Below are 23,212 nucleotides of genomic sequence, written 5' to 3' on the forward strand. Positions count from 1 at the left end.
TTCATTCGAAATGTTCAAAATTGGTAAAAAAATCTGACATTTCTGATTTTGACAAATGGCAGAAACTGCCACTTAAAAACTTAAAAAAATAAATAAAAAAGAATTTCCCCCATAGAGGTGAATGGGGAAATTAAAAAAAAATCACTAAAAATCACTGGTTGGTCCTAGATCCTTGAAACTTCACCACACATGTGAGGGAAAGGGGTCAGGGCCCCTTGTCATGAATTTGAAGAGAATCAGTCAATTCCATGATTTTTGGTGAATTTTTTGAAATATTTGTTCAGCACAGGCAGTCAGCTATATGCAAGATGTTTACACGGGAAACTTAAGGACTGGTTAGAACAAGAAAATCTCCTTGCACAGGAACAAACTGGTTTCAGGGAAGGCCTCTCTACCATTGACAGGTGCTTAGTTCTTCAGCACCTCGTTGCGAAATACTCCTCCTGCAATGCAACCTCCCTTTATGCTTCCATTATTTCTTGTTTACACAGTCCAGAGTCACCCAGCTAGTTTCATGGCTGAATGGGGATTTGAACTCAGGTCTCCCCGGTCCTAGTCCAGCACTCTAGCCACTACACCACACTGGCTCTCTCTCAAATTGATCTCAAAACAGCATTCTATTTCTTGTATCAAACTGTGGAAGAAGTTGGAAGCCTCCTCCATTGACTGGTGTCTGCTATATTTAATTTGCACCCTGCATGCAGACACATCACTTAAGGTAAGGTGCAACCACCAAGGCCACCTTTCAAGACCAGTCTCAACCAGATGGGCATCAAGCAAGGATGCATACTGACCCCACTCCTATTCAATTTCTACATTAACACAATGGTGGGCCAGCTTAACAACCTCGATTTTCACCCCCTAAACTTGCTTGGAGACACTTTGCCACTCTGCTATACACAGATGATGCAGTAATCCTTTCAAGGACCCCCATCGGCCTTAGAAGAGTGCTGAGGGCCATAAAACAGTACTGCAAGGAAGACCTCTTGTACGTTAACTACTATAGAACTAAAATCATGGTCTTTGCCAAAAGGCCCAAAATTCACTCTTGGTGGCTAGATGGACATACAACTGAGCAGGTCCCATGCTTTAAATATTTGGGGGTAGTTTTTCACTCTGGCAGCTCTAGCAAAGCCCACGGGGAAAATGTGGTTCAAAATGCCCAGAGGAGCTCCTCTGCTATCATCAAATGCCTGCATACAAGAGGAGGACATTATGTGCCCGTGGCCCTCAACCTGTTCATTGCCAAACCACTAGCTTCTTTATGGCACACAACTGGGCCCCTTCCACAGCTTCACTGTGGTGGAATCTGCCCTTTGCCTTTATGAAAAGGGGTAGCAGTATGCCTCATTTGCTCCCTCCCGCTTTATATTTCCTGAATGGATAGGCGTACAGTTATGAAGTCTGGCACACATGAGGTCCACATTGGCAGGACCCTGTGTGCCCGCCCCCCCAGGCTATGAGGGTCTCCGCCTCTGCTCCAGGCATGCCACATAAATAGACAGTAAATTAAAAACTGGCCGAAAAGAATGCTGTTCAGATGCGAGCAGGACAAACAAAGGAAAAGGCACATAAAGAAGAGGCCGATTATGTTGCCAGAGGCTGATGGTGTGCAACAAGATCAGCCAAGAAAGAAGAAGAAGAAGCAGAAGCACCTGCGGTAGGAGCAACCAATCATTCCAGTCCTGCACTTACCAGAACAACAACCTCAGTTACCTTCCCCTGAGCACTCTTCAGGCTCATTGTCTGATGGACCTGATCACCCTTATAGGCCCCTAGGAACGACCAGTAATTTTTAGTGAAATTTTTAAAATGTCCCCATTCACCTCTATGGGGAAAAATCCAATTTTAAGTCAGATTTCCAACTGGAAATCCAACTCCAACCTAATATCCGACATGCTCAGGAGGCAAAGAATCCAATTCAGACATTTTCAGAATTGGATCAGATTCAGATTGGATTCAACTTTTACAAGCGTGCACAGGCCTACTTGTATTTGCACTTGGACCAAACAGTATCTTGAGAGCAGAATACAGATTAGAAAAATGGTTTGGAGGAAAAGAATTAAACTACATCCCAAATGACATGGCCCAGATTTGATTCACTTGTGGCTGCTTTTACTTTTGGGGGGAAATGAAGGAAATCCAATCGTAGATGTCCTGAAGTCGTATCTTGTTAGGCCTTTGGAGATTTAACTCCTATAGACCCAAAGGAGATAACTGAAACTGGAAGAACTCTAGTGTACATTATCATGTTGACAATATTTATAAAAGTTTTCCCAAAATCTATCCAAGAGCCAAAACAGGAACAAAATATTGTGGTTTATTGGGCATTTCTGGAGTAGGTAGAAGAGTAAGATAGAATCACTCTTCTTAACCAGACCATTCAGACATACAGTTCTTTATCCATATTCTGAAATAGTCATATTCAAGGAAGACTGGACCATTTATTCTTTATGAGTATGTAATTAGCCCAGAGTTCTTAACTCTATTGATTTGATTAGCAAAAAATGTCCTGCATTGCATTTGAAATATGAGCTGCATCATCTGCACTGCATACCTTACTCACCCTGTTTGGCAGGTATGGACAGCAGTAGTATTGCAGGTAGCCAAGGCATAAGAGACAAGAGAGAGAGGAGTAGCATTTAACCCTACTAGCCTTGTGCAGCTTAGCCATTCGGTGATCAACAGCCATTGGGTGATCAACAGTGTTGGTAGCTGAGCACCCACCTGTCAGAAGGATTACGAGGTTCCAACTTCTTGGTCTGTATACATACTATTCATGTGCGTCAACACACGTCACCACACACTTTAGTGTGTGATTAGCCAGTTGCTTCCAGGCTAAATAGTGTCGTCCCCCCCACTTGCCTTGGCTATAGGGTTGGATTTTTTTGTTGCCTACTCAACACTGTGGTCCTGGGAAATAAATTTGAGTGCCCCAAAGTTGTGGATTTGCTCATCAGGGGTGATATAGTCAGAACTCACTAGTACAATGTGGATAAGGGAATAGGAAGTGACAAACCTGTGAGGTTCTTCAGTTATCAGTTGGGACGCCACTAGATTAGTCTTTCTCTGAGCTATTGGCCTTTGGAGAGTGTAACCAAACCCTGCTGCCTCACTCATCCAAATGTTTTGAGCCCAAAGAGTGGTGAGGAAGGCTCAGTAAGGAGCTGTCCTGGCAAGTGGAGGATTAGGTTTTATGTTCTCAGGCACATGGAGCCTGGGGTGTCTGTGTTATGCTCATACCATGTGTGTGTAGAGTTAGCCATTTGTAGATCATTTGTAATAAAGAATGCAGGTATAGACCTTGTACTGTGTACAAGAGGCACAGTCCTTGAACCCAAAGCATTTAACAATATGCGAATGAAAATTAAGTTAGTTAAGGACTTAAGGTGTGTGTGTGTGTGTGTGTGTGTGTGTGTGTGTGTGTGTGTCTTCAGCTTTTCCCTTTTTGTTTCCTTGTTCATGACTTCTGTGTCTAAATTTGAGATTTGTGATTTGTATTTGCAATACTTTGCACATCATAGCCCTATGGATCAGACTATTTATTGTCAGCATTTATCACAGCTAATACAATGCATTTTTATCCAACAGAGAATTAAAGCAGGAAGCCTTATTGACCAAATAAAAGTGATATGTGTTGGTGACCACATTGAATCTATAAATGGAAAAAGTGTAGTAGGATATCGTCATTACGAAGTTGCTAAGAATTTAAAAGACTTGGACAAGGGTCAGACGTTTACATTAAAATTAGTAGAGCCCATGAAATCATTTGGTGAGTGACATTATAACCATCTCTCAAACTTTATCTGCAGTTGCTTCTTATACTCTGTTTAACCAATCAAAAGAGGTAATGCATCTTGAAGAATAGGCTTTAAAACAGGCTTATACAACTTTCGACCACTAGTCACAATCAATGTCCATGCATAATAATCTATTAGGGGCTCCATAAACATGTTTTCCCTCTTTGCTTAACTGGGACTTCAAAGACAGGTGGGTTGTCTTGCTTGGCAGGACATATGGTTCTTATGAGCATACTGGAGATGTTTGTATGTTCAAGCCTCTGGACTGGATTTTTAACACCAGGACAACTTGTTTATGCTCATTTTGGGAAGCAGTGGTTTCAATTAAGACCTGGAATACCAGAGTGATGCATAATGGCAGCATACTATGAAGCAGTTTATGACTTGGAGACCCTTTTCTCAGATACTTGCTTCATCTGTCTCTAATCAGACTTGCATATTTTCTTAACATATTTCTCAACAGTTTGGGCTAGTGCACACTTCATGGTTTAGAGTGAAATATGGCACGTCATAGCCTTAAAAATATGCTGGACTGCAACCTTCACTTTCCCCTGTAGCAATATGATTTTTATTTGAGGCTTCTTTTTAAAAAAGTTAATTTGCTTTGATGTCTTTGTGTCTAAATTTACAACAGAGACAGGCACAATAACCACTGCAAAATAAGCTTGCCAATCTGCCTATCTAACGAAATCTTCAGGGTAAAAATATTGAGCATAAGATTGCATTGTAGCTCTGCAACTTGCCAGAGCAAGCTCCAGACTAAAACCAGTTTAAATGTTCATGTTGACTGTTGCCATACTTCAACAAACTGAATAGCTCCTAATTTTGTTAACATTTAAAACAATGATTGTTACTGATGTATTAAAGCTCATGATTGCAGAATATGTCTTACAGAAATGATTGAACCAAGGTCAAAAGGTGGAAGTTTTGCAGAAGGAAAAATCTTTAGGGGCAAAGAGACTCTTCGACTACGATCCAAGGGTCCTGCCACAGTGGAAGAAATGGTGAGTTTTCACTTCATAAAACATGTAACTCTTGTTCCACTACAATTGTATTAAAGCTTGTTTTTCTCCTGTTGGACTTTTCTGCTTATAGAAGGAATTTCCTTGAAATTTTCATATAGAAGGTATAGAATTATCTAAAGATAGTTTCCTATCTTCCGTGTACGTGTGTGTGTGTGTATGCGTGCATTCTAAGTCCATTTGAGTTTCATATATGTATGTGGGATGGAGTCCTCAAATATAGTAGTATTTCAGGTGTCCTGGTTGTACATGTTGCTTTTTTGTATTTTAAAAACATCATATACTGTTGAACCTGACCTGACTATATGGAGAAACATTTTCTCTCTTTCAAATTCCACATTTAGAATTTCAAATTTCACATTCAGTGAAATTTATTTATTTTAATATTTCTATTTTATTATTATTTTATTTTAGCAGATTTATATTATGCCTTTCCAGTCAAAAGACAGGCCAAGGTGGCTCACATCAGGTTTCAAAATAGTTGGGCATAACGCTTCAGCATCAAAACCACACTTGGCAGTGAAGCTTAGAGAAAACCGAAGGTCCCAAATGGAGTTTGGCAGCGCAAAACAAAGTTAACTTTCAGCCCGTAACCATGGTTTTGCATGTACAGGCATACTGCAGTTACAACCTCAGCCAGCTATACAGGCATACTGCAGTTACAACCTCAGCCAGCTATAACCACAGTTAGAGTGTACATCTGAACTCGGCTGGCGTGAAAATGTACTTTATTTTGCCAACACTTCCTAAATTTCCTGGCTTTCAGTTTCATGAGATGATCCCTGGTTCTAGTGTTGTGAATGAGGGATACAAATATCTCTCCATCCACTTTTACTACACCATACATAATTTTATAGACCTCAATCATGTATCCCCTTAGTCACGTTTTTTCTAATCTACAAAGTCCCAGATGTAGCCATGCCACATAAGGAAGGTGCTGTAGGCCCCTGGTCAACTTGGTTGTCGTCTTCTGTAATTTTTCCTGTTCCTACAATGTCCCTTTTGAGATATGGTGACCATAACTGTACAGTCATCCCTTGCTGTTCCTGGAAACCCTAGTGGTTAGTGAATTCGTGGTAGGCGAGACATTGAGAGTAATAGGAAATGGGGGTTAGGGGAAAGTACTTTAAAATGTAGAAAAAAATTAGAACAAATCCTCCCTGAGCCCTGGAAATGACCCCTGACCCCGGAAATCCCCCCCCAACTGCCCAAATTTTTGAAAAAGGTGCCAAATTGCAAATACTCAGGTTGCAGTTGGCGAGGGTGGTGACAATTTCCCAGTCGCGGATACTCAAATCTGCAATTGGGAAACCCGCGATGGGTGAGGGACACTTGTATTGTCTACACAGACTTTCCCAAGTTTGCAGGCAGGAGTCTCTTTCAGCCCTAACTTGGAGATGCCTGGGAGGAAACTTGGAATCTTCTGCATGCAGTTATGCAGATGCTGTTCCCAGAGCGGCCCACCACCTAAGGGGAACTTCTTACAGTGCTCACATGTAGTCTCACATTCAGATGCAACCAGGGCAGACCGTGCTTAGCAAAGTGGATAATTCATGCTTGCTACCACAAGACCAGCTCTCAAGCAGGAACTTTTTTGTTTGCTCTTCGCCCTGTTTTGAGTTGTATTGCATGAATGCTCTTATCTTTGCCTTTTCTCATACAATCTCAGAAACGTTAGCATTTGCAGTTATGAATCATCTGAAAGAACTTTGGAATATTTCAAGTTACTTTACTGGGAATCAGTACTGTTTTCAGATGTCTGTGCTGTGTAGAAAGGTCAAAACACACATAGTGACATATGAGAGAAAGAATAGTCTCAAGTAATTATTTGTTATAAATTTACTTCCCTAAAATTCATTTCTACGTCCCTAAAGTGCTCTTTGCCTTTCAAAAACTTATCCCTAGGAACTGTGCAAACCTCAGGGACATATTTTCAAAGGGACAGACAACTTTTGGAGGCAGATCAGTGAAAATTGCTACCCCTGAACATGCTGTGAAAATGGGGACTTCTCTGGTATTAGAACACAGCCTTCTACTACATCTTTGGTCAGGGTGTCAGCCATTGAGTTGTATTACTTATTCAAATTCAGGGCAGCATGGCGGGGGGAAGGAATCAGAGAAAACTGTTGCCCATTATTGCCCCAAACATTATTAAATTGTTAAATTAAATTAAACAACTTAAATTAAACCATTAAACAACTTAAACACTTAAATTAAATTGTTGCCCAAAACCTTCTTATGCTAGGGCTCCATTAGTTTGCTAACATAATCTTAAAATTTTATTGTGTACTTGGAAGATTAATACATTTGCAGGTGGTGGAAGTGTGAGTGAGTAAATGGGTGAATGAAAAGAAGAGCAAAAGGATCAGGAAATGTAAGTGAAGAAACTAACCATGCATGAAACTAAGGCTGTACCATTGAAAACGAATATCTTTTTCTGAGTCTACATTTTCAAATATATCTGCCAAATATTCAGTGCTAGAAGCACTATTAAAACAAATAACTGAGATGTTTAGGATTTTAACTGAAATATCAGTTCCTATGCCATTTTTCATGCCTACTTATTTACTTATAGTATTGCCAATTGCTGTAGGGCTTTGCATGATGGGGAGAGTATAGTTATTTTGTCTTACATTTCCAAATGCCTGTCTGGATGTTTTACATTGGTAGCTATAGGATTACATGTTTTCTTGACTTTAGTGCAGTGTAAATCTGAATAAAATTCCTAAATATTGATCTTAAAGTCAGAGGCGTAATGATAGGGGGGGCAGGGGGGGCACGTGCCCCCGGCACCATTTTTGTGGGTCACGTGGGGGGCGCCGCCATGACCCCCGCCGATCCCCCCCATTTTTTTTTTTAAATTTAAAATAAAAAAATTCTCCGGCTCAGCAGCAGCAAAGGAGCGCGTCGGCAACCCCTCCCGAGTCCCGAGCGGTCCCTGCCGCGCCTGCACCCCCCCATTGCTTTGCTGCCCCCCCCACTTCTTCTCGATTTCTACAAGGAACCGGGACGAGTCAGAATGAGACATTCAGATTTTGAATGGAGGAGACCTGGGCTAGCCTGATGACGTTGCCTCATCCGATTGGCCCTTCGGCGCAGTGACATCAAGGCTAGACGGAGGAGAATGGGCTTCGGCTTGATGATCAGTCTGAAGCAAGAGAAAGCCGGAGGAAAAAGCCTGAGCGGAGCCCTGCAGCAGGGATTGACATGGGATAGAAATATGGGCGCGGAGATACTGCTCAGTGCCAGTGGCTGAGCCGGTAACAAAAGCAGCCTCAGCCTACCTTCGACCCGAGCAGGGAACTCCAACCAGGTACAGATGCAAAGGGGTGGATTTTTCACACACTTGAAAAATCCCCTTTTGATGTGCTGCTTCTCACTCTGAATTCTGCCTTGTGCTCCGCCCCGCCCCGCCCCCTTAGTAAGCACTGCAGTTGTCCAGCAAGGAAGCCAAGCTGCATCATGGGACGGAGGAGGGAATTGTTTGCTGGGCTGCTCTCAACAAGGAAAGTACAAACGAAACCTTATGATAAAGCCCTTATCTGTTTCCCCCATCTCTTTGTGTGTGTGAGTTTGAGATTTCTACCCCCCCCCCACTTGCTTAGAAGCCACCATTGGGTCTGTGTATGTTTCCCGTGTGTGTGTGTGTGTGAGCAAGAGCAGTACCGCCTCCCACACACTCAAAACATCCCCCTTTTTGTTATGCTGCTTCTCACTCTGAGTTCTGCCTTGTGCTCTGCCCACCTTAGTAAGCAGTTCCCCAGCGAGGAAGCAAAGCTGAATGGGACAGAGGAGGGAATTGTTTGCTGGGCTGCTCTCAAGGAAAGTACAAACAACACCTTATGATAAAGCCCTTATCTGTTTTCCCTGTGTGTGTGTGTGTGTGTGTGTGAGAGAGAGAGAGAGAGAGAGAGAGAGAGAGAGAGAGAGAGAGAGAGAGAGAGAGAGAGATTTCTACCCCCCCTTGCTTAGAAGCCACTGGCATTTGATTTGTGTGTATGTGTTTCTTCCCTTCCCAGCCCGTGTGTGTGTGTGTGTGTTCCTCACTTCCCTCCTTCTTCCCCCTGATTTGGAACTGCTTATTTACTTGGGAGAAAGACCCCCACCCCACACTTGAAAAATCCTCCTTTTTGTTTTGCCTTGTGCTCCCACCCCCTTGGAATGCAGGCTTTCAAGTGAAGACAGTACTGCTCTCGCTCACACGTGGGAGCGAGAAGGGGTGCAATTTCAGTGCTTGCCCTGGGTGCCGTTTTCCCTAGTTACGCCTCTGCTTAAAGTAGTTACTGCCAATTTATTTTAAAATATTAATTCTCAAATATTCAGTTATTCCATTTTGTACTACTAAAGTTTTACATTGTCTTTCTTTGCTTCAATAAAGCCTTCAGATGTTGAAGAAAAAGCAACTAAAAAAGTGGATGATCTTCTTGAAATGTATATGGGAATTAGAGACCTTGAACTAGGTGAGCATTTATGTAACATAGTTTTATTATGTCTAATTCCCTGTCACTGGAGATCTGCCAAAACCTGAGTCTGCCAAAGCCTGAGTCTGACAAGTGGCATAATTTTTTTTTGTTCAGCCAGGAATAACAATATTAAGGAATAACAATGGTATGCATTGTTTGTATGGACTAATATTTGTTGGGTTTCTCTTTATTTTAACTCTTTTGTATCCTCTCTAATAAAAGGCTTGGTGTCCGTCCGTGGACAACCAAGCGTGTGTCCGTGCCTCCCTCGGCCGTTCTATGCATGCACGGAGCGCATGCGCAGAACGGCCGAGTCAGAAATGGACAAAGGGAACAGGCGGCCATGTTTGTGACTCTGCCTGGCGAGCTTCCCTTCCGTTCCCCAGAGAGGTAACTGCTTTCCGGCCTGGCGGAACAAGGAAGCGGCGGGAACAAGGAAGCAGAGGGCCGGGCAAGCTCCGCATGTCACAACGTGCATGCTCGGCGGAGGCGCCGATTAGGAAGGGCTGGGGATTAACCAGCGGGAGCGGGGGTGGTGGTGACGGGTGGCGGTGCTTGGCCCAGCTTGGCTGAGAGGTGGCTGCAGCGCCCTGGGGGTTGTGCGGGTCGTGGGAGCCCGCTGCGGAGATGGCCAACATCGTGGTGCAGAGGATCAAGCGAGAGTTCAAGGAGGTGCTGAAGAATACCTTGCCGTTGCCCCTTCCTCTCCGTCAGAGAGAGAGAGAGAGGAAAAGATGGAGAGAAAGTTCCTTCTCTCCTCGAAAACTGGCTCGAGGGAGGGAGAGAGCGCGGGCGGGAGTGGGGGCTCGGGTTGCAGAATGAAAAGGTGCGCCAGCCCGAGGAGGAGGAAGAGCAGACACAGAGAACGAAAAGGTCGGCAACCGTCTCTCCTCTCTGGAGAGCGGGCGACGCGAGGGAGCAAGCAAGCGGCCACGAGAGCCACTGGAAGTCAGAGGCGGCGCCGGCTCCAGGACCGCCGCGAAGACTGTAGAGGCAGCACTTCAAAACGGCATTTTACACAACGTTGAACGGAGCTGCAAAGCGGCTGCGAGAGCCGCTGGGAGTCAGAGGCGGCGAAGAGTGTAGAGGCAGCACTTCAAAAAAGGAACAAGGGAGAGGGAAGAGGGGGGAAAATGGTGCAGGAAAACAAAAACAAAGAGAAAAAGAGGAAGAGACAGAGAGAGAAAGAAGCAGACAGACAGGTTTAAAAAAAAAAGTAAAAGATGAAAAAGACTTAAAGGGGGGGGAAAAGGCTAGCGCCCTTTATTATAACGGGCTTAAACATACTAGTGTTTTATATTAAACAAGTTTTATATACTATGTACCCAGAACCTTTGGAGTGTGATGGGCTAGAAATTCAGTTAACAAACCACAGGGAATATGACTGTTGGACTGCAGTCTTGGCACACAGCTACCATAAGACAAGGGCCATATAATTCCAAGCACCTAAAGATAAGCAATCCAAAACAGCAATGATTATTAGCACCAATCCCATTGATGGTTCAGATGCCATGTGCACAAAAGAATGATGCAAGGTACTGAAACGCATCTATCACTCATGCCTGCATGTGTGGCAGGCTGTGCTTGACCCAGGTTCCTTGTATGAATCTATAACTTATGGTTGGTGATGGTAGCTCTGCAAGCATAAATATCCTGTTTGGAGTGAGACTGAATTCAGGCCTTCCCCTATAGCGGTTTAGGACTCTTAAAGCTGACTATATTATGCCACTTGTCAGCCCCTGGTGGCGCAGTGGTAAAACTGCCGCCCTGTAACCAGAAGGTTACAAGTTCGATCCTGACCAGGGGCTCAAGGTTGACTCAGCCTTCCATCCTTCCGAGGTCGGTAAAATGAGTACCCAGAATGTTGGGGGCAATATGCTAAATCATTGTAAACCGCTTAGAGAGCTCCGGCTATAGAGCGGTATATAAATGTAAGTGCTATTGCTATTGCTATTGCTATATTGACGATCTGGATGGTGAGTAAGCCCATGCAGATGCAGTTCTTGTACAATACACATGCTGCTGACTATTGCTTGTATAAACATTAGGATCAGGGCCAAGATAAAGCAATAAAAGTCTCTCACCACAGCCAAAGTATGTACCAATTACCAAATGCTTTTGTTTACTGTGAGCATGTAAACATCCCTGTACTCTGCATAATTTGGCATATAAGGCAAGGCAGAAAAATGAGTATATTTTGTTTTGTTGAATAGTTCTTAAATCAAAGATTTTCCTAATACGTGTGTGTAGAAAAACTGGCTATTGCAAATCTTTTACTCAACATAATTTAAGTTGTTTTCCTATGCTAATTGCAGATGCAATCACTCACTCATGGACATTAAATGCAAAAGTGGATTCACTCTGATAATTTCAATTTTTGTTTGACTAGAAATTTCATTTTATTTATCATATCAGATCATCTTAATCTTAATGAGTGTGAGATATATTCAATAGACAAATGGCGAGGAGAGCTGGTCTTGTGCCAGCAAGCATGATTTGTCCCCATAGCTAAGCAGGGTCTGCCCTGGTTGCATATGAATGGGAGACTTGATGTGTGAGCACTGCAAGATATTCCCCTCTAGGGATGAAGCCGCTCTGGGAAGAGCAGAAGGTTTCAAGTTCCCTCCCTGGCTTCTCTAAGATAGGGCTGAGAGAGATTCCTGCCTGCAACTTTGGAGAAGCTGCTGCCAGTCTGTGAAGACAATACTGAGCTAGATAGATCAATGGTCTGACTCAGTATATGGCAGTTTCCTATGTTTCCTATGATTAAGAGTTTAATCATTGTCCCACTCTCATTGTGTTTTCTTCAGAAAAGAAAAGGTGATATAGCTCTTTAATCCCTATTAACTGACAACTTCCATAATATCAATATCGAAAAACCAGTAAAGTCTAAATGTTTAAAATATAAAAATAACTAAGACATGAGTGATAACTCTTTATAATTTTGGTGTTGCTCTATTAAACCGACAGAATATGGGCAACAACTGTAAATGAAACCATACATCTATTTTGACGATTAAATTGGTTTCTAAGTTGTTATGAATGTTTAAAATGATTGACATCTGTTTGCACAACAAACCACTTGATCCAATGGGAGAATTTTTTTGAAGGCAGAAGTCCTAGTGTTTGTAAAAGGTTCCCATTGCTGCACATATTGTGTGAATTTCTCTCACCAAGATTGGAATGCTAAGCATATTTCCCTTGGAAGCAAATCCTATTTGGAACTTGCAGTTAAAGGGCTTAGAATTACCATGTGATGCTAGTTATACAGCTCCTACATGGATGTCATCAGAAACATTTTACCCTATGTATAAATACATGCAGAATCTTTGTAAGTGCATCAGCTGTAATTAGTGATATGTGGCACTGGCACAGAGATGCTGTACAGGAAAAGTGTTTTTGAATGTTAAAAAGCGGGGAGTAATTTCATGTCCAAAGTGGGAGTAATTTTTCTGGTAACAGAAGAAGAGCAGCAGTTTCACTCCCCTGGCGTTTCTCTGTTCACACCATTTAGACTACTTTCAGGAGCAGATCTTTTTGTCCCATATATCAGTTCTTCTTCTCATTAACTACACCCTTAAGCCTGCCTGTAACTGCAGGATTGCATCACATATACTTAATTGCACTATAAAAGGTATATTGAAAACATCTGCTACATTATAGCAGTTGAAACATTATATAGAAGTTAGTCTTAATGTGCACTAGAGGGCAGTACTTGCCCACTGAATATCAAGACGCTACTAAAGTCAGCCCTTGGTGTTGGAAAACAGTGAGAACCTCAATATGTCTGACTAGAAAATGTATTGCAATGAACGCAATCTAAACAATAAAGATGTGATAGTAGTCCCTAGAGCTCTGGTTGTTCTTTAGACTTCTGTTAGAAAAGCTTAATCATATTTTTTGCAATGTCTAGAACATTTATGCTGAAGTCTTGTAATGTTTACAAACTGACAAATGCAATATGTTTGCCTAAAATACATTTGAGTTTAAATTACTTCTATGATCATTCCATTCTAATAATATTTTATTTAATGATATTAGACAATGTATTGTCACGTAATTTCATTCTCTCATACACATGTGATGTGTTATATATATATATATATATATATTTACTTCAGTGGATTCTATACGTGTTTACTCTGAGCATTTGCTGGCACAGACAGAAATTGGACTGTGGTTGTCCTGTTGCTTTAATTTTCTATCTGAATTGATTTCTCTAAATGCTATGGATGATGGCAAGAGAAAAAACTAAACAGAAAAATAGAAAACTTAGGATCAGTCTTACAGGCTTTGTCCTAATTAAACCTATATGTTGTGCATAATGAAGATTAAAACAACAACAAAAACTATATACAAATTTTGAAAATATGTCAAACATATTTTGTGGCTATCCATAAACAGGAGAGAGAGAGAGAGAGAGAGAGAGAGAGAGAGAGAGAGATCTATACAAGCTGTTTAGGCTATTTTAAAATATTTTAAAAGGGGAAAAAAAAGATCCCTAGGGTGTTTATAAAAGACAATAAGAAGCACTGAACAGTGGTGTTCCAAATTTCATTTTGTACTCTTTCAACACGTTTTGTGGTCTCTCGTAGCACAAATTCATACTCTGGCCACCTTCCTACCCAGTAAGGTCCTAGTGTGCTCTTTCTCAGCACCACCTGCTGGTCAGCTCTTGCATCCTATGAAGAACCACACCAGAAAAATAGTAATCAGTTCTTCATGGAATAACACTCTGTATAGAGTGTAGCGGGGAAGCAGCTTGCCTAGCAAGAGGCTGTTAGTTCGAATGTCCACTGGTGTGCTTGTAGTCACCTCTAGCAGGCAGCAGCAATATAGGAAGGTGCTGGAGAAGCATTCTCACTTAAGTGACAATGGCAAAGTTACCATCTCATGCTGCAAGAGAAAGGCAATGGTAAACCATTCCTGTATTCTACCATGAAAACCACATGACTCTGTGGTCACCAAGAATCAATGCTGACTCAATGGCAGAATCTTTTCTTCATGGAATGGAAGAGCTGGCCAGCAGATGGTGTCCTGTTTGGGGCTACAGCATTAATTTGCACTGGGAGGGCTATGAAAGGTTGTGGAAGTGTGTGGAAAGAGTCGGAAAACATGCTTGGAACAGCTTTTCATTGCCATCTGGAAATACCCCTATTTCCAAATGCAGATTTTGTCAAACTATGAATCTCTTCTTACGATCAGTGAGAAGAGCTTCTGGTGGGTCTGTGGGGAGAGCGGGCTTAGCCGATGAACAGCCTCCAAGCCACGGGTGGCCGGGTCGGCTGCCCACATGATTGCCGGCTCCATTACGGAGCCAGTGGAGGCTGCAGGGATCGGGGGCCACGTGGCCCCCAGAAATTCCAGGATGCCTCATGTGAGTACGCGGGGCATTCTGGAGAGACCCCGAAGCTGGGAGGCTGGCTGCAGGCTCCCAGTCCGGGGTCTACTCATGTGTCACTGCATGCTGTGGTGGCACACATGCAAAAAAAAAAAAAAAAAAAAAAGAGGTTATTGGAGCACTTGCTCTGTTAAGCTTAGTTAATGGGAGCGGGAATTAGGCGGGCTAGCTGCCTTGCTGCGATCAGTAGCAAGCAGGCTAGGTCCCCTTAGTCTGCTCTCTCCTGATCATGGGAATAGCTTCAATGTGGTGTTTTGCCAAAGTCCTTTATTATTTTATTACTTCTGTTATACTAATTTGCTCTGTTTGACATACTGAATTTCCAAAAGGTTCTTGGGTTCAGATAAAGAGTGAGCAGAAATCTGAACCTGGGTCTCTCACAGTCAAACTTCTGCGAACCATGCTACACTTAATTAGCTTGCCCGTGACTTGGAGGATCTCATAGTCCACACCTGCCTTTTAAAGCAGAGCCAGCTCTAGATGTCAGACTCATATGCATTCTTTCAGACAAATTTATGGAACTGTATGAGAAACTTCAGTTTTATGTTTTTAAAATATCTGAGTGCTCTTTAGCCTTTCCACTCATATGAAGGGAGTTAACTATGTACAACGCTTTGAGTTTGCCAGCACTTGTGTTTTTAAATCACTAGCTACTTTAGGAATATTTTCCCTTCATTTTTTATTCAACCACTCCACCAAATACATAGGTTGCTAAATTTTCACTGGCCAGCTATTGACTTTTCATGCTCATGCCCCTGAAAATGTACTAGATAAGTCCTTTTTCTCTCTCCTTGTCTTTAGCTGCAACAATGGTAGAAGCAGGAAAAGGCAAGAACAATCCAGATGAGTTTGCAGTTGCGCTTGATGAAGCTCTTGGAGACTTTGCATTTCCAGATGAGTTTGTCTTTGATGTGTGGGGAGCCATTGGTGATGCAGTGCAAGGCCGATTATAATGAACCTTGGGCAGTTTATTAGTGCAACTGTCAGCTGTCTGGGGATATCAAACACAGAGCTATCTACACAGCATGGGATATAAAACCTGTTGGATAAATAGAAGCATCTGAATGTTCATAAGCCTGGATAAATCTGAGATATATTTTTTGAGGCTGATACAAATTTTTGTTGACTGCATTTGTATGGAACTTTTATGCTGCTATGGCACTTGATTTGAAATGCACTCTCTTGAAATCTTTTGCAAAACAGTATTCTTTGGGTACTTGTTCGGCATGTTTGCATTCATAAATTAAAGTGGTTAAAGTTGGTGTATTTCATAAATTATAGTGGTTAAAGATGGTATATTGAAAATTCCATTGAAATGGATGGTATTTCTAATCATGAAAGGAAAGAGGTTGTGGAATCTGAGCAAAACTACAATGCTGGCAGAACTTGCTAACCAACGCTTGCCTTTTTCTCAGTCTCCCACAAACATCCCAGTGGGTATGGTTCTTGCTTTTCAGCACTTCCTTTCTTAAAACAATGCTTTATGTTTGGGATTGTGTGGAAAAGAGAAGAGTTCAGAGGAGGAGGTCAGTGGTAGATTATATCCTTTAACTTGAGATATCAGGAATTGAATTTTCTATATGTAGAGGATATTGGGCACAGATCTTGTTGGGCACATCAACTTTCTGTCAGTCAGGGTAGATTGTGATGAAATAAATGGACTATTAGCTTGACTCAGTTTAAAGTAACTCCTTAAATTTCATTTCAGATGTTGGCTAACATCCAGAACAAAACATAGGTGCTATGTAAGAAGTACCAATGCTTCTGCTGAATTCCTAATTAATCCCCCTGTGCTTGCATGGGTGGTGGTGGTATTTTGATGACCTGCCCTCCCCCCAGAAATATTTTGTGTCACCCAAAAATATGTCCCTTAGGGCTGTGCCACCCCAGAGACATATTTTCAGGTGGCGCAAAGCATTTCCAGGGAAGGGGATTTTATTGAAATTTGCTCCCCCATGCAATTGCCAGTGTTGCATTGGTTCAAACTATCTGTAGCAGTCATGTAACCTTATTTTATGGTAGTGATATGGAAAAGAGTTCCAAAACTTTGGCAGTTTCACAAGTGATTCTTAAAGCAGTTTTGGCATTTTTCCGAGTCTGCTAATAATATTTTAAAAAAACCCAAACCAACCCTACGTATATGGACAAAAATGTACTTTTAAGTTTTAGAATGGCAAATTGCATGAATGGTTTTCCAAGTGACCAATTCCAAACTAAAGGGCATTTTTACTGTCACTTGTGCAAATGTCCTTTGGTGCTGTTGTGGGGGGACATTTTAGATGAGTACAGTACACTCTGTACTATGTACTGTGTATTAGTACAGTACACTCTGGAATAAACTCAGTGTAAAATATCCATACATTGTCTTACATTATTGCCCAGAGAAGAAGAGTATGTTAGAATACGTATATTCTTTGAAGCTTTCTACATGGCTTGTAACCCGTGTAGATTATTATTATTATTATTACATTTATAACCCACTCTTCCTCCAAGGAGCCCAGAGCGGTGTACTACATACTTGAGTTTCTCTTTCATAACAACCCTGTGAAGTAGGTTAGGCTGAGAGAGAAGTGACTGGCCCAGAGTCACCCAGCTAGTATCATGGCTGAATGGGGATTTGAACTCGGGTCTCCCTGGTCCTAGCCCAGCACTCTAACCGCTACACCATGCTGGCTCCAATATTTAAACCAGGTATGGTATGTAGCAGTCTTTGGATACAATCCATTAGGAACTGTTCTTGCATAAGCTCTATCAAAATGAGCAAAAGCATGTATGGAAGCCTTTATTTCAGTGTGGTTTATACAGGAAATCCTCAGAACATCTCAGTACTGTACATTATTTTGATTGTTATGACCTCATGTTGCATGGAAATATAGTGGACAGATTAAAAGAAAAGAAAAGCAGAAGTGATTTGTAACTTAATGTGTTGATGTCATAGTAAGAATGTAGATATGCTTAAGCTGTAGCTTTCATTTTTTTTAGAAAATGCATTTTTAAAATGCAGGTTTTGTAAATCTTGGAATTAGGAATAATTGCTAATGTGCCAATATGTTTAAAAAGGAAGAAAGTATCAGTGGGCAAGTCCTCATTACTTAGTTTTCACTCGAACACTTCTATTTTGAGACTATGAAAACTTTTGAACTACACAAATAACTTTATCTGACAGAAATGAACTAATTCTCATTCTAAGCTATATACATAAGACTGTATATAACAATGCAATCAATTAACATCTTAATCAATTAAAAGCTGAATATGCAAATAAAGTTTTATGACTTACACACTGACTACTTGAAGTGACTGAAAGACACTGGATGTAAAAAAAATAAAAGGAAGTAAAATCTTTTTATCTACTTAATTTAAGGACTCAGGGTAACAGTTTCTTTGTACCAAAGTAGGTTTAACTTCCTCTTGAAACCGCAGAAAATAACAGAGTCATGCAGTTTATTAAACTCCCAGGAGTATTTTCAGACAGCAGGCTTTACTGCAAGTTTTCTGCGACACTTTACTGTGAGTTTGAAGTTGCCCCCCCCAATTGATGCAAAAATGGATTTTTTTTTACTCCGGATATAAATCGGGCTACACTCTAATGCACAATGAAAAACCCAAATCATGTGTGAAGTGATCCCCGATAGCTCGCAGGGACTTTGGGGTAAATCTGGCCAATATGTGAACACACACCCGCCATTCTGGAGGAGATGCGAACTAATAGTCCTGTGTGGAAATGTTCTTGGACGAGGTTTATAATTAATGCATTTGTTAAACTAAAAGTGTAAGTGAAGTAAATTTGATACTTCATTGATCAGAGAGTTTTGAATATTTTATTGTGGAAAAATAAATTCTATCATGAATAGGTCTGTTTGATATCCTTGATGTATTTGAGTCAGACATTAACTGACCCAAGTTAATGGGTCGGTTCACACATAACGTGAAGCCCCTCTGTTGTCTTGGTAGCATGCAGGTTATGCTCTGAATCCTAACTGGGCTGTGCTTTGATAGTTCTCGTGTGAATGTGTTTGCTGATGTTCCCATGAAGGCAGCAGCTCTAAAAATGCAAAACTGAAATAATTTATCCAATATACCTTTAACAGAGTAGAATTCCTGACAGAGGGAAGGTCATCTATTTTAATCTAATTTGGGTGTTTCTGGGTGATTCCTGTGCAACAATATCAGACAATTACTTTTGGAACTGTAGATGTCCTAATTGGCTCAATGCTATTTGAATGTGTATTATAGACTAGAAAATGTCACTTCAAAACCACAGTTCAGTAGATTTGTCACAGGAGAAGGATAGAAGCCTAATCCTCCATTTAAGTTTTTGTTTTGTTTTTTAAGAAGACTGGAATTAAATAGGCAGAACTTATTTTTAGTGAGATTGTTTATATGGATAACGCTTGTCAACTTTAATTCCATTCCCTCTATTAGAAATATTATGTACATTGCTTCGTTTGTTATGATTACTAACTTAAATGCAAATTATTGCTGCTGATACAATATTAAAACTACATTTAAATCTATTAATTAATATTTGGTCAGATTATGCTTCACTTTCAGTGTTTTTTGCTGCCAGGGTTGGATTTAAGCAGTCTAGGATGATGACTTGAGCTATACATTAACAACTGAAGCTTGCTTAAATAATATTTGAGCCAAATGTTTCCCTAGAATAGAACTTGTGCAAATGTATATTTACAATGTTGTTTTGTACTTGGATGCTAAATAAACAAACCCCATTTTCTAAATTACTTTCAAGATTTATTTTTCACAGTATGGGGTGTACATATGTAAGAATCATAGGACTGAAAGGAATGTGAATCTCACTGAGTGCATTGATCTCCAGCTGATGGACTGCAACCTTCTCAAAAATTAAGAGAATCACACGGAGAGTCACCTGCACATAAACATGTTTTTGGACGGGTCTGAGTCCAGCTGCACTTTGAAATAGCTGCTATGCCACTATTGTATACTGTGAATTGGACCTTCATCACAGCAAGGAGTATAATAAAGGCAAGGATGCTTTTTTCCTGCAGGAAATACTTAGAATGACTCTAACATGAATTTACAAGAGAATCCCCATATTTACATCTAGGAAAGTTGAACCTGGACCTGATGTCCATATTCTGCCATCACAGCTCTTACTTCTTCCTCACTGCCAATTGCTGTTCAGACCACATGCGAGGCTTATAAGTCTCTCTGTCTGTGTGAAAATGGACTCTCCCAGCAGTCAGGCTCTGGCACTTCAAAATCTCCTGTATAACCCACACTCTCTGTTTCCACTGTAAGCCTGGCCTACTGAGCGCTGTACTTTGAAGGCAACTTCTTGGCTGCAGTACCAGTTTGAGCATTCAGTCAGCTTGACCCATGGGGCCAATTCTTTGTTATTGGCCTGTCTACTAGGCCCTATAAAACTCTAGCCTTAGAGCTTGATCCTCATCTCAGCAATGTGTGTTTTGTGTGCGAACACTGCAAAAGTTCCCCCTCTTATTCCCTATCCTTGATTACTGTAACTAGCCCCGCCTGTTTGTGATTCTGCAACTATAGTAATTTTGTACTTTCTGGATCCTTGATTGCTGTTCTGGAACTTGCCCCTGCCTTGTTTAGGAGAATGTCTCTGCTACTGGATCATTTGTCTGGTAGCCGGCTGCCCTGGATCACATGACTTATCTCTGTGAAGTCTACCCCTTATTAAGGTCTGACAGGGACCTGAACAGTCTCAAAAATGCACTATGGACTTTTGTAAACATATGTTCATAGGTAAAATACACACAGGTTTGGTCCATCTGTAGTGCATTCCTTAATCTGTGGATATAAATAGTTTATATACAAATGTAACTTAACCAGAGATCAACAAATGTTAAGTTGCGAGTGGTGGCCAGATCAATTCAATTCTGGACGTAAAGCAGTACATAGGAACATCACATTTTTAATAAGCCACTGGAAACACAGGGAGGCAGAGTGTGACTCTTTCAAAATGGCATAGCACTGCTTCTTGCACTGAAAAACAACATCAGTATGAGGGGAGGAGAGGGGTTGCTACAGTCTCACAGCTCATTTCCTCATTAAACTCTTGTTGAGCAGCAGCTGTAAAAAAGAGAGACTGCTTTTTTGGAGCAGGAGGTGCAAAATCTGAGCCGACTTCAAGAAGCAATAGCTGGCTACCAAGTCCTGTCAAAAGTTTTGAACCTGTGAACTTAATTGATGCATAGTTGCCATCTGCCCAGTAATGGGTGTTAGAATAGATTTTGTTATACTAAAGAGATGGGGACATTTTTAAAGGCCAATAATCCAAAATACTTATTAACAAGGTCAATGAGAAGTGTGCCTTGACTATTAATATGGCTTTACACCTTCAGATCACCACTGACATTAAAACACCTTGAGGTTGTTCTCATGAGCAGCCAAGACTGGCTAGGGCAGCTAAGCCCAGGCTTGGCTGCCCGTGGGAACCAGCAGGAGCTGAGCAGCTCCCAGTGGTGCCTTGGCAGCAAACCTGTCTAGGAAGCCCACCTCGTAAACGAGGTTAAGGAAGCGAGCATTCCCTTAGCCATGTTTACTTGACCTTGTGTCAGCATCGGCTGCTTTCAGTCAGTGTTGACACCCTGGTGGGTGACTGCCTGTTGCTGGGGGGATCCTCATAAAGCACCATACACTCATGTGCTGCATTGTGGGATTTCAGGGGGTTGTCCTGGCTCCCGCTCCTCTGCGCTGCATGGGGCAGCAGTGGCTCATCTGGGCGCGCAATCCGCACAACCAGTAACTCTATCCAGATTGTCTGCAGGGAAGGCAAACTGCTGGTGCCTTCCCCATCGCCCACCCTCAAGCTCGCCCAATGGAATCGTGACAATGGGCTCCTTGTCTCATCATCTAAAACCTGCAGATAAGCCTCTGTCCAGTGGTGGTGGTAGGTCTGTGAAGAATATCTTAAGTGGTCATAGCTCTGTCTCCATTGCAAAGATAATTAAAGTATGATGCATTGGCTCTAGGAAATTGTACCACTGCCTTCGGGACTAGTATGATAAAGGTGGAATGCCAGGAACTGTGTAAATTTTAGAGTAGTTGAAGATGTTAGAAGGAAGATATTCCCTCCCAGTGGCTATTGCTGGTGTCTCCCTTGTGTTTCCTTTTTATATTGTGAGCCCTTTGGGGACAAGGAACCATTGGACCGGGTCTCACGATCAGTGAGTCCCGGTTTGGGGCGGTGAGCGGGGAGGGAGCCCTGGGTGGCCGGATCGGCCGCCCACACAATTGCCGGCTCTGTGACAGAGCTGGCATGGGCTGGGGGGAGCAGGGGCCGATTGGCCCCTGCAAGCTCCAGCATGCCCTGCACAAGTGCGCAGGGCATGCTGGCGAGACCCCCAGAGCCGGGAGGTGGCGCTTCGCCTCCCCTCCAGGGGTCTCCTCATGAGTAGGTGTGGCGTGAAGCCACACCGCGGCTACTCACGATCATCAAAACCAGGTTTGTGGAGTGCTCACTCCGCAAACCTGGTTTTAGGGCAGGGGTTCTTGAGCGGGTTACCCGCTCTAGAACCACCAGTCTCGCAGCCAAGCCCGGTGATTCTCACGATCGAAGAAAATTGGGCTAGCGGAGGCTAGCCCGATTTTCTTCGATTGTGAGAATAGCCCCATTATCTTATACCTTTTGCTATATAAACCACTCTCAGAATTTTGTTGCTGAAAAGTGGCGTGCGCGCGCGCGCACACACACACACACACACACACACACACACAGAGGCAAGTGATGGAAGGGGGGCAGTCCCCGCAGTTCCTCATCTGTGGGAGATTCTGCAAGAGATTATTCTCATGAGACCATTCAGGAAGAGGCCATCCTCTATTCACAGGATTTTCAGGTCCTGGAAAATTTTTTCCAGTACATTCTGAGTTTGCACATGCTTTGCTAATCATATGTATGTTTTCTTTTACTACATGTTTAATATTTAGTCTAGTTTCAGGTAAGTTTTATTTTATTTATTACATTTAGAAACCGCCCCATCCAGAGGCTCTGGGCGGTGTACAGCAACTTTTTAAAAAGACATAAAACCCACAATTCAAACACAGTGCTAAAAACAATTAAAAATGATTAAAACTATTTAAAACCAATTAAAATACTTTTAAAAACAACAAAAACAATAACAACAACATTATGGTGTTGTTGATCATGCAAATGGCCTCTGCTTATGCACAGAGGCCAGGTGAGTGCTGGAGCTATGGCAGCTCCCGCACAGGATGTCAGGCAGAGCGTAGCTGTTTGTGATGGCTTGTAGATGCTGGCAGTACCCCCGCTAATCACTTTTTAAAGTTCCCTCTCGCTGCCCCACCACATGATGCCCTCACTGGCCGCCACTGTGTCATAATTCTAGGAGAAATTCACTTTCCATCTCTTATTCTGCTTTTTATTTTCCTATCTTATGTGTGCTGAAAGATCTTTGATTCCATCTTTGCAAAATCCACCTTGGGTTGAAAGGGGTGCACTTGTTTCTGTATTCAAATAGGAAGATGTTTTGGTTACTTAAACATTTCTTATTTATTGGT

General features: G+C 42.0%; 1 protein-coding gene across 4 annotated transcripts in view; it reads left to right on the forward strand.

Annotated features, from left to right (window-relative positions):
* Positions 1-19,428, forward strand: part of GIPC2 (GIPC PDZ domain containing family member 2) — a 61,552-nt gene extending 42,124 nt beyond the window's left edge. For all 4 annotated transcript variants that reach the window (XM_053247617.1, XM_053247615.1, XM_053247616.1 and 1 more), the window contains 4 exons: positions 3,592-3,772; positions 4,695-4,804; positions 9,201-9,282; positions 15,488-19,428. In XM_053247617.1, the coding sequence (XP_053103592.1) occupies positions 3,592-3,772; positions 4,695-4,804; positions 9,201-9,282; positions 15,488-15,639 (525 nt within the window). In that variant the 3' untranslated portion in view covers positions 15,640-19,428. The remainder of the gene's footprint in view (positions 1-3,591; positions 3,773-4,694; positions 4,805-9,200; positions 9,283-15,487) is intronic.
* Positions 19,429-23,212: the final 3,784 nt, after the last annotated feature.

Source organism: Hemicordylus capensis, chromosome 4, assembly GCF_027244095.1.
Source record: "Hemicordylus capensis ecotype Gifberg chromosome 4, rHemCap1.1.pri, whole genome shotgun sequence".
NCBI classification, from domain to species: domain Eukaryota; kingdom Metazoa; phylum Chordata; class Lepidosauria; order Squamata; family Cordylidae; genus Hemicordylus; species Hemicordylus capensis.